The sequence below is a fragment of the Cannabis sativa genome, chromosome 6 (assembly GCF_029168945.1).
Source record: "Cannabis sativa cultivar Pink pepper isolate KNU-18-1 chromosome 6, ASM2916894v1, whole genome shotgun sequence".
Classification (NCBI taxonomy): domain Eukaryota; kingdom Viridiplantae; phylum Streptophyta; class Magnoliopsida; order Rosales; family Cannabaceae; genus Cannabis; species Cannabis sativa.
Genome location: NC_083606.1, coordinates 4,275,514 through 4,287,765, shown reverse-complemented (window position 1 = coordinate 4,287,765; position 12,252 = coordinate 4,275,514). Strand labels below are relative to the sequence as shown.

At 32.9% G+C, this 12,252-nt stretch overlaps 1 protein-coding gene across 1 annotated transcript; it reads left to right on the top strand.

Annotated features, from left to right (window-relative positions):
* The first annotated feature begins 9,744 nt into the window (after positions 1–9,744).
* On the top strand, positions 9,745–11,386 carry LOC133038708 (uncharacterized). The gene is made up of 4 exons (XM_061116896.1): positions 9,745–10,437; positions 10,622–10,666; positions 10,758–10,805; positions 10,890–11,386. Exons 2-4 carry the CDS (start codon positions 10,664–10,666, stop codon positions 11,325–11,327), a joined length of 489 nt encoding a protein of 162 aa, XP_060972879.1. The 5' UTR covers positions 9,745–10,437; positions 10,622–10,663; the 3' UTR covers positions 11,328–11,386.
* The last annotated feature ends 866 nt before the right edge of the window (positions 11,387–12,252 follow it).

Here is a 12,252-nt window from a genome sequence, read left to right as displayed (position 1 = left end):
TAAGTGGTTATTTAATGAGTATTGTTATTATTAGGTACTATAACATTGTTATTAGAGATTAGTGGTGCCTAGCATCTCTAGACATGTCGCCTTAAGATTGGCTAGACGATACTTTCTAAAAATTATTACATTTAATTATATAGAACATGATACTTAGTTAAACTAATGAGGATATTAACACATAATTTCTCTAGGCACCATATGGTGTCCAACACACCATAATAACGTGGCGCATTATGATTGGTTAACAATTTCTTATGTTATTTATTAAATCAAATTATATAAAACAACATATTAATTTATACTAATAACAACAGATACTCTCTTAACATTTCTCTTATTGAATTGGAGAACTATTCTTTACATGGATGAGCTATGATGGTATTCTTTTATATATATTTAACTAGCTAGGCTTTAATTATTAGTTTATATTAATTCCCACATGTTTTTACGTATAGGATCATTATGGTAATAATTTAAACATATACGTTATTTCTTACGTATATAATATAACCTTTTTTACTTTAGAATATTTAAAATTAAATTATATAGACATTAACATACAAATCGAATACGGTTTTCTTAATATATATATATATTCTGTATTTTCGGTTTACTAATTCATAGGTTTTATTAATATGTACAATAATATATAATTCTTATTTAAATTTTCAATTATATTTCCCACTATATATATATACATATTGTGCTAATTATGATTGACATATAAAGTTTGGTGTATTAATTATATTCCTTTCTAGAAATTAATCTCATCATTACTTGACATCTATATAACTAAACGCGTAGAAGTAAATGAGTTTGAAACTTGAAAGATATATATGATTACTTTATAAAACTCATCAAAATATATACATTTCCTAGAAATAGTCGAGATTATTCCTAATTAATTAAAATTATCACTATAAAAAATAACTATTTTTAGTATTAATTTTTTAGTTATAATATAATATTTTTTGACTAAATATAATTTTTGATCCCAACAAAATATTACTTGTGACTGAAACATGACATTTAGTTACAAGTTGTCACTAATTTAATTTTAATCACAACAAGTATTGTGACTAAAAAGATATTTAGTCACAATAAATTATAATTTTCGTGACTAATACTTTTAGCCACAGATTTTTTAGTCACAACATAAGAATGATGTTTTATAATTAGTCATAATTTTATTATTTTTAATTATAAATTTTGTTGTGACGAAAAGTAAAATATTTTGTAAGATATATAAATTAATAGTTATAATTAATAAATACACAATTAATTATGGATGTCGTCAGCTGCTATAATAAAATTCATGTCATCAAGAAAATGACAGGCATATATTATATATTATATGGTCAAATATGTTGATTAATGTTAAAAGTACATTAATCCAAATCATGAAAAGACAGAATTAGATAAACAAAATTAGTGGAGGATTAGTTAATTAGATTATGACATAATATATACTTTTTATTGGCTCTAAAATATGTTCTCAGAAGAATGTTGGTAATTATATATTGGGTAAATATTATTTTGGACCATGTGTTCTGCAAAAGTTACCAATTGGACTCTCTGTTTTGTTAAATAACAAAATGGACCTTGTATTTTCTAAAATAGTACAAATAGGTCCCTGAGCTTAATTTTTGACAACTTATTTTTTTAATGTAACCAACTTGAAAATACAAACAGATACAGAAAATGTAAACAGTTTTGTCATAACACATTTAGATCGGATAATTATTAAATTTTATTTTGACAAAAAAACAGTTCAGGGTCCTATTTTTACCATTTTGGAAAATACAAGGTCCATTTTGTCATTTAACAAAACAGAGAGTCCAATTAGTAATTTTTGCAAAACACATGGTCCAAAATAGTATTTACCCTTATATTATATATATGTAGGTTCAGGCTTAATAAACTTTTCATCAAATATTATACAATAATAATAAATTAATCATATATTTGCTAATATTAAATATGATTTTTTAAAGAGTGATTAAATATATAATATGAGTTAGTTTATGTTGTAACAAAAGTACTATATAGTATATGTTGGGGATGGCGGCATATTGTAATCTTTTAATGCTAAATTAGGGTATAATTATTATTTTGCTTAATAATCAATCTACAATTGTTATTATATCACACCACAAAATATCTTACTTTTAGTCACAAATTTTGTTGTGACTACAAGTAAAAAAAAATTGTGACTAATTATAAATTATTATTTCTATATTGTGATTAAAAAATTCGTGGCTCAAAAAGTATTAGTTACAAAAATTACATTTTATTGTTAATAAATTTGTTTTTATAGTCACAATTAGGGATCGATGCACATTTTCCCCACAAGGATGGGTCCCGCCCCTAATGGAGCAGGGATTCCCCGCCTAAATGGGGAACGGGGCGGAGACGGGGATTACTTTTTGTCCCCGAATGTTAAACGGGACGGGGATGGGGATCACACTCCTCGCATCGACAGAGACCCATTTAGTATTTTATCTTATATTTCTAGTAATACTTTATAATTTATATTTGTATTTTTTTAGTATATTAGTATCTTTTTTATGAATTTTAAGTTGTGTTTTGGATAATAATTAGTTTATTGGATATTAATTAATGTGTAATATTTTAATTTTATGTAGTTTAATATTTTTGTATATTAAATTTTTTATTGTAAACTTTATTTTTCTATTAGGGGATTCCCCGCCCCCATTAGAGGTTTCCCCGCTCCATTCCCGATGGAGAATGGGGATTAAAATTCTTAATGGGGATGGGGACGGGGGGAGCACTCCTCGCCAATTCTCCGTCCAGTGTGCATCCCTAGTCACAATACTTGTTGTGATTAAAATTAAATTAGTGACAAATTGTATCTAAATAATATGTTTTAGTCACAAGTAATATTTTATTGTGACTAAAAGTCATATTTAGTTACAAAAATTTATATTGTGACTAAAAAATTATCACTAAAAGTAGCTATTTTTTGTAGTGATTACTGTTAAGGGAGATAATAGTAAGTTAGTGCTAGAGCTAGTTTGCCTACTGTTCATTTCTGTTATTGTCAGTTAGGCCGCTATTGTATATATATTGTACAACTCTTTCAATAAGACAATCTTTTGTTCACTTGTCATTCTCTTTCTCTCTCTCTTGAAACATAACATGGTATTAGAGTTGAATCGTTAAGCTTCAATGGCATCTACTGCAAGTTACAATGGTGGAGCGTCAAGATCGAACCCTACTCTTCTTCCCCATTCTTACCATGTCTCGTTCAGTCATTCTTTATCCATCAAGCTCGATGAGCACAACTACCTACCCTAGAAACATCAGGCTCTTGCATCAATCAAAGGAAGCCGACTCTAAAAGTTCCTGGATAATACTTGAGCTCTTCCAAAATTCCTCAATGCAGTTGATGAAATAAACAATGTCGTCAACCCTGATTTTGAAGATTGGGAACAGCAAGATCATCTACTAGTTTCTTAGCTCCTATCTTCGATGTTTGAGAAAATAACAAATCGCATGATTGGATGCGAGACCACAACTCAGATATGGAAAGCCTTGAATGAATACTATATTGCTCTCAATTCTGCCAACATAGGCCTGTACAAGACTCAACTCAGGAACATCAAGATGACAGATTCCTTGAACGACTATCTGGTGAAAATCAAGGGGATCATCGATCTTCTTGCAACTATTGGTCACAAACAATCTCCCCAAGATCATATTGAAGCCATCTTTAATGGCTTACCACCAGAATACTATGTCTTTGTCACATCTGTCACCACAAGGAAGGATGCATACTCGTTTGCTGAGATGGAAGCCTTACTTATGGCACAATTGGTTCGAATTGAAAAGGATGCCAAAGCCTTGGATATCATCAAGACTGAGGCCAATCTTGCTCATACAAGGCCATCCTTTGGGAATACACAAGGCAAATCTTACTTTCCACAGTCTCAGATGCTTACTGGGTATAATCGTGGTGCCCTATTTCGATCCACTGAGTCTCAATCCCAAATGCAAAATGTAGCTCGAGGTGCCTTCAACACTAGTCGTGGTCAACATTCTCACAATGATGGTAATGGACATCCACCACTGGTCGAGGAGAATCTCAATCTTGGACTCGAAACCCCAGTGCCAACTATGTCACAAGCTTGGACATACTGTCAAGCAATGCTTCTACATGTTTGATAAATCTTTCACTGGACCTGAATGCTTCAATCAATTTACTGCCTCTGTCAACATTGCAGAAATCCAAGCTTGTCTTGCCACACCAGAAATTATTCAAGATGATAGTTGGTACCCAGATTCTCAGGCAACTCATCATCTCACATCATTGCCTCCTACAGTAACTACTCAGGTCAGGTACAGGTCTATGTGGGAAATGGCACTGGTCTTGCCATTGAAAACATTGGTAACTCTTCCTTTCTCTCACCTTTTACATCTAAAAAATTGTCACGAACCAATCTTCTTCATGTGCCATCCATTACAAAAAATCTCCTTAGTGTCTCCAAATTTGCTAATGACAATTTTGTGTTCTTTGAATTTCATCTCACTGTTTGTTATGTCAAAGAACAAGACACCAAGAAGACATTATTGATTGGGAAGCTTGAGAATGGTCTCTACAAGTTTTCTTCAGCTCAACTCTCTCATCTTCCACACACTTTCATTCCCAAACAACAATGCACTTCACACTATTTTACAAATCAAGTATTTGTCCCTGATTCTAATTTTTTTTTGTGGCACAGTAGGTTTGGCCACCCTATTGCTCGAATTGAAAAACAGGCCCTAAAGTCATGTAATATACCAATTAATAATAAAAAATATACTGATTTTTGTTCTGCATGTTGTCTTGGTAAACATCACAAAATGCCTTTTCCATTTTCCATAACTGTCTATCATGCTCCTTTACAGTAATTACACTCAGACTTATGGAGTCCTGCCCCTGGCAATTCATTTAATTGTTATAGGTATTATATCAGTTTTGTGGATGCATACTCTAGGTATACATGGATTTACATGTTAAGAACAAGGGATGAAACCTTACCTACATTTACCAAGTTCAAAACACAAATAGAACTTCAACTTGGTCACAAAATTAAAACCTTACAGTCAGATTGGGGAGGAGAGTTCAGGGCTTTCACTAATCTACTTGAACAATGTGGTATATTTCATAGTTTAGCTTGCTCCCACACTCATAAATGGTGCAGTAAAGAGAAAATACAGACATGTGGTAGAAACAAGATTAACTTTTTTAGCCAAAGCATCTTTTTGGGATGAAGCTTTTAGGACAACCATATTTCTTATCAATAGAATGCCTATTGCTGTCATACAAAACATCTCTCCCTTGGAAAAAAAATCTTTACATCTCCACCTAATTACACCATGCTAAAAATCTTTGGATGCCTATGCTACCCTAACCTTAAATCATACAACAAAAGTAAAATGAACTATAGGTCTGCACCTTGTGTCTTTCTTGGGTATAGCATGTCCCACAAAAGTTTTAAATGTATGCCTAAGGATAAAAGAGTTTGCATATCCAGGGATGTCATCTTTAATGAATACAATTTCCCTTATGTTGAATCTCAAAAAAAATCTGTCTCCAACAACTTCTCTGTGTCTACCTCTAGTCTCCCACCTCTTTCTTCCACGCTGCACATCAACACTGCACCACCTGAACCTCCACTACAAACTCCTGCATCATCTACCACTTCACCCATTCAATCATCTGCAACTACACTAGTGCACAACCAAACTCCATCTACTATCAGCAACACCGTAGCTCCTGTCCATGTCACTGAACCAGGGCATAGTTAGTTAGTTGACATTCAAATTCAATCTACATCCAATCTACCCCCTCTTAACATTGTTACTAATATGCCTTGTAATACATGTTACCACTAATGTTATTGCTGCAGATAACACACACAATAGGGGATCCACTACAGTTGTCTCAACTCACCCCATGACAACTAAGCTGAAAGCTGAGGTTCGAAAACCAAAGGCCTTCCTTGCCTCTTGTTAACCAATAATTGTCAAGGCAGCTCTTCAAATGCCTTAATGGAATTGAACAATGACACAAGAATTTAAGGCATTAATCAGAAACAATACGTGGGTGCTAGTAAAGATACCACCTCATAGAAAACCAATTGGCTGCAAATGGATTCTCAGAATAAAACACAATGTTGATGGCACCGTTGACATGTTTAAAGCTCGATTAGTGGCAAAAGGCTTTCATCATCAAACTGGCTTTGACTTTAAGGAAACATTTAGTCCTGTTGTAAAGCCTATTACCATCAGAATTGTCCTCACTATTCCTGTCACAAAGGGTTGATCTATTAGGCAACTAGATGTCAATAATACATTCTTGAATGGAGACCTACAAGAACAGATATACATGCAACAATCCCCTAGCTTTGTCAGCACTGAACATCCAAACTATGTTTGTAAACTCAGCAAGGCTTTATATGGCCTCAAACAAGTTCTAAGAGCTTGGTTTGAGAAACTATCCACTGCTATTGTAAACATGGGATTTCACTCATCCGAAGCTGACAATTCCTAGTTATTCAGGTTATAGTCAGTCATTGCATCTACATTTTGGTCTATGTGGATGATATTCTCATTATGAGGAGCAATGAAACTGCAGTCAACCATGTCATCACTGGTTTGAGCAATACTTTTGCTCTTAAGGATCTAGGATTGGTGGACTATTTCCTAGGTATTCAGGTCACAAAAACAGAGCAAGGATTACTCCTCACACAAACAAGTATCTATAGGACATGCTTTCCAAAGCTAAAATGCAGAATGTGAAAACTCGAAACACACCTATGAACAGTGGCCTCAAACTCTCAAGCTATGGAAGTGAACCAATGGTAGATGCCACCCTGTTCAGATCCATAGCAGGAAGGCTGCAATATGCAAATGTTACCAGACCTGAACTAGCATTCTGTGTCAACTAAGTGAGTCAATTTATGCAAGCTCCTCTACAGCAACTTTGTATGACAGTTAAAAGAATTTTAAGGTACATCGCTCGTACCCTCGACTATGGTGTCCATCTCAAAACTTCCTCTGACTTTTCCATTGAAGTATTTTGTGATGCTAATTGGGCAGTAGACCTTGATGATCGATGGTCCACCACAAGCATAGGCTACTGTATCTACTTAGGGGGAAAACTTGTTTCTTGGAAATCTCAGAAGCAAGTGACCATCTTCAAGTCCTCTGCAGAAGGTGAATTTTGAAGCTTAGCCAGCACTGTTAATGAAATCACTTGGATACAACATTACTAACAGAACTCCACATTCAACAATCTAGCATACCATCTGTTTGGTGGGATAATCAAAGCACGGTTCTCCTTGCTACAAATCTAGTCCTGCATGCTCGAACAAAGTACATTGAAATAGATCCATACTTTGTTCGAGACAAAGTGTTACAGCATCAACTTCAAGTGAAGCATGTTCTAGCAACAGCTCAAATTGTAGATTGTCTTACTAAACCAGTATCTAGCTCTAAGTTTCCTGATTTAAGAACCAAACTCAATGTTGTTTCTCAACACACATTGAGTTTGAAGGGGCTGTTAAGGGAGATAATAGTTAGTTAGTGCTAGAGCTAGTTTGTTAGAGTTAGTTTGCCTACTGTTCATTTATGTTATTGTCAGTTAGGCCTCAACTCTCTCTCTCTATATATATATATTGTACAACTCTTTCAAACTCTTTCAATAAGACAATCCTTTGTTCACTTGTCTTTCTCTTTCTCTCTCTCTTAAAATAACATAACAGTTACTAGTAATAATTAAGTTAATGTAGAGTAGATTATAAATAACTTCAATATTCAAATACAATTAAAATTACCAACTATAAAGTTTAAATTTCTAATTAAACACTATAAAATACAAATTTTAAATGTAAAATAATTTAACTATTAAACATAATTTACGTAATAATATATTATAGACAATTTAAATGAAAAATATATAAATCAATTTATTCAGATTGTTTGAGTAGGTTGGAATAATATTCAACTCACCCATTATATTCATTAGGCAATTTGAATTTTTCATTATTAGGTTATTCAAATTCTATTTTTTGTTAATTTATTCAGTTTGATTTGAGTTGTTTGTAAATTTTTTTTAACACTCCTAATGTCCAACATCTTTGGACCTTTTTTTTCATTACGTGCTGGAACAAAACTTCTTATGTGCTTTAAATCAAATCCAAATAGTTTTCGCTCATTAATTACTATCATATAAATGACACATTAATCCATTCTCCAACACCTATAATATCATAGATTTAAATTGTAACATACACTAATCAAATGTTACAATTTTGTATGTTACATATTTATTTATCAAACACTAATATGTTATTTAAATATACTAGTGTATTAATTATTTTATAAATATTTATGGTGTTACTAATACATTGCAAGGATTATATCAAGAACTAATAATGAAGAAACTAAATTAATACAAGCACATAAAATTTACAAGCTTCATTTGCATTGAAAATGCATTCCAGCCGACTAGAGCTTAGTTTCCTCGAACTAGAGTAAATAATCTCTAATAAGAATCAATGTCAAGATACAAACTCCAATTTTTAAATCAAAGAAATGTAAAATAATACAACAATGATCCTTAAAACAATTTACTTTAAGATCTTGATGACTCAATCAAGATCTAACTTTAAGGTTCGAAGACAAGCTCCCCTTGCTTCCCGTCAACTATGAATATGAACTCCCTTCAGATGAAACAGACTCCATTATCACAAAAGTTTGAACCCTTCAACAATGAAGGAATCCGCAAGAAACAAAGAAGAAGAAGAAAAAGATTTTTACCCTAACAGAGAAAAATCTCTATCAAAGAATCAAAATGAGTGAGAGTTAGTTAGAATATTCAAGAATCAATTATATAAAACACCAACTCACACAAAATTAACTTTGACAGCTCACTAATAAATCAATGATAGCTGTTCAAGATATTTTAACTTGAAAATACTGATCTGTCAAAGCTAATTCATAAACCAATAACATACATACTCAAATAGAACTATCGACTGTCGAGATGACACAAAACCCATAAATTTTCACACAAAATAATATCATGTTTATAATATATATATAGATAATTAAAAAACCAAATTGCAATTGTTATATAAAAAAGTAATAATAATTATTGTACCAAAAAAAAGTCTTGATATAACTTATTTCACCTGCATACAAAACAAGCTTCAAAACAAAATATTTTTGTATTTTTGACATTGTATGTTATAATCTCGTTATTTTTTTATATGTTGATATATAATATAGTTATTTAAAACTTCACATATTTTTTTGAATTATTTGCTGTGTCTAAATTATGAAATATTTTTATTTTAAAATTTATTTTTAGCAATATAAATATTTAAAATTTAACAAAAATCAAGAAAACACTAAAATTTTGTACATTGATATATTAGTGTATATTAATATATCAAAACTATAAACGAAGGATGTATGGAAGTTTTTCATGTCATCCCTCATGTGCACCCTATCACAACCTCAAGAACTAAAGCTCCTTAGGTAATTTTTTTCTTCTTCTTTTGATTAAGAAAAAAAGAATCACATTGGTAATTACTTCAAGGGTTTTCATTACACAAATGGTACCAAAGCTAGCTTTCGAAAGGGCTAAACCCTTTAATCCCTTTCGAGTGGGGCTGTAGTTATTGACCCAAACAAAGAAGAATGCCAGTAAAGACAATTCCTTTAGGGAAAAAAACAGGAATATTCTAAAAATGGTAAAATATTACAACAATACTGTGGGCCGGCCCAATCAACATTTGTACAGCCCAAAATGAAAATATTACAAAAATACCACTTGCCCTTACCTTCAGCCGCACGTCACAAACGGAGAGGATGAATGAAGCTCCATCGATGCAGTCGGCCACGCAACCAGAATGAAACCAGATCGAACGTAAAACAACTGTAAATCCCGTCGAATTTCAATAGGAAACGAACAAATCCAACGATCTAAACAGAAATTTTTTTAAAAAAAAGAGCAGGACAACCGTGGAGAAACTGAATTTCAACATTTGATTTCGGTTTTTATAGTGCAATATCACTCAAACGATCGTCGAAAATTCAGATTGAAGCAATGTAAATCTGTATTGAACAGATCTGGAGCTCCCCCTCAAATCCAAAAAAAAGGTATGAACTGAATTTTTTTTTCAACAATGATACACAGCATTTTTAGTTGCATTCTGGTTGATTCAATGGTGTGCAACAGGCAATACATATGGTAAAAACCAATAAACAAGAACTGATTATGATTAAGGAAACAAGGGATACTAATAACTTCGTTTCATTTTTTTTTTGCGTTGGCTTACAGTTGCATTATCGTTTGAAAATGGTTTCGAAATCATGAAGAAGTGTTATATGACAAGTACCAAGAGCTAGCATATATACAAGGTAAGATATATGTTAATGGTAGCAAATTAGTTTTATAATAGTTGTAAATCGATCTGATTCGAATAAACATGATGAAAAATGACAATGCGTAATAACTATGTAATTTTGGGGATATAATCGTGGTTTTTCAGTTGGTTTACAGTTGCATAATCATTTAATAATAGTTTCATTATGTTTTTTGCAGGAATTTATTGTGGAAAAGATAGAGTACAGAACAGTTTGAGAAATGGTTAGTTTCCCAAAATTTAAATGAAGTTTCTTAATAGTTTTATTCTCGTTTCTTTGTAGTTTATTAACTACCAAAAAAATGGCAAAATCAGGAATCTGGACAGGAAATACAATGCTTGAACAAAGGAACAGAGATAGTAGTAAGTTTGTACTCTATTTCATAACATAATAAAACCAGTTTTAAAATTCGTTGCCTCGGACTAATAACAATTGCAAAAACACAGGAAAGGAAAGACATTCCATTCCTAGTCTTCTACAATGGAAAATTCGATGATCGAATGAATTATGAAAATTATGAAGCCAGTGGACACTACATTTCTGCCAATTGTAACTATGAAGATTTGCAACAGAAACTCAAAGATGCCCTGGAATGCAACCAAGAAAACACTGTTTTGCAACTGAAATATCAAGTGAAGGAAGGATACCAACCATTGAGGATAAAGGATGATCAAAGCCTGCATTTCTACATACAACTCAAACTGAAAGACCCCGACTTCACAACATACCCAATGTGTGTGAATGTCATCAACAACCCAACAACAACCATCGATGCAACATTCTTTGGAAATGACAATTCATTAATTACACATAGAAGCGCCTTCCAACCAATCGAATACAATGCAAAGCAACAACAGAAGACTCAACAAATCAACAACATATAATTGAAGCAAGAGTACCGGAATTTGGGGAAGAAAGTTTTGACTTCATGGACTATGCAAAACTTGTGGCGAAGAGGAAATGGTTGAGCAATGGAAAACAACGAGAAAAAAGGAACCGTAAATCACAGATTATGACGAACTACTAATCACGGATCCGCATCATCCAGAAATAGAAGAAGCACAAATATACAAAGACAAAGAAACACTGCAGAGCGTGCTTGGTTTCTATGCAATTAGGAACAACTTCCAATTCAGAGTTAAAAAATCATGTGCAAAAACATACAAGATTTGTTGTTTGGATCCAAAATGCAAGTGGGCACTAACAAGATCCGAAACGGCCAACAAAGTCATTCATCATTCGAAAGTACGACGAAAGGTGATACACACTTGTGATCTAAACATCGATTTGCCGACAAGAGACAAGCTACAACGAAATTGATTGGAAACTACATCAAGCCACGGTTCACCAACATAAAAACAACTCAAACGCCACAAGACATCGGAGGAGAAATGAAACACAAGTATGGGGTCGAATGAACTACATGAAAGCATGGAGAAGCAAAGAGCACGCGCAAGAAGAATTACGAGGAAAAGCCAACGAATCATACGGAGTTCTTGCCGGTTTTTTGCACATGTTGCAAAAAACTAATCCCGGAACAATAGTGCACATGGAAACGAGAGGATGACAACGGCTTCAAGTACTTGTTTGTCGCCTTTGGATGCATCAATAAAAGGATGGAAGAAATGCAAACCTATAATAGTTGTTGACGGAACTTTCCTTAAATCAACATATGGAGGTACACTTTGCTCTCTCGCTTGTACACGGGATGCAAATGGGCACATTTTTCCACTAGCTTTTTCGGTTGTGGATTCGAGAAAACAACAACTCATGGCAATGGTTTTTCACAAAAGTGAGAGAAACATATGG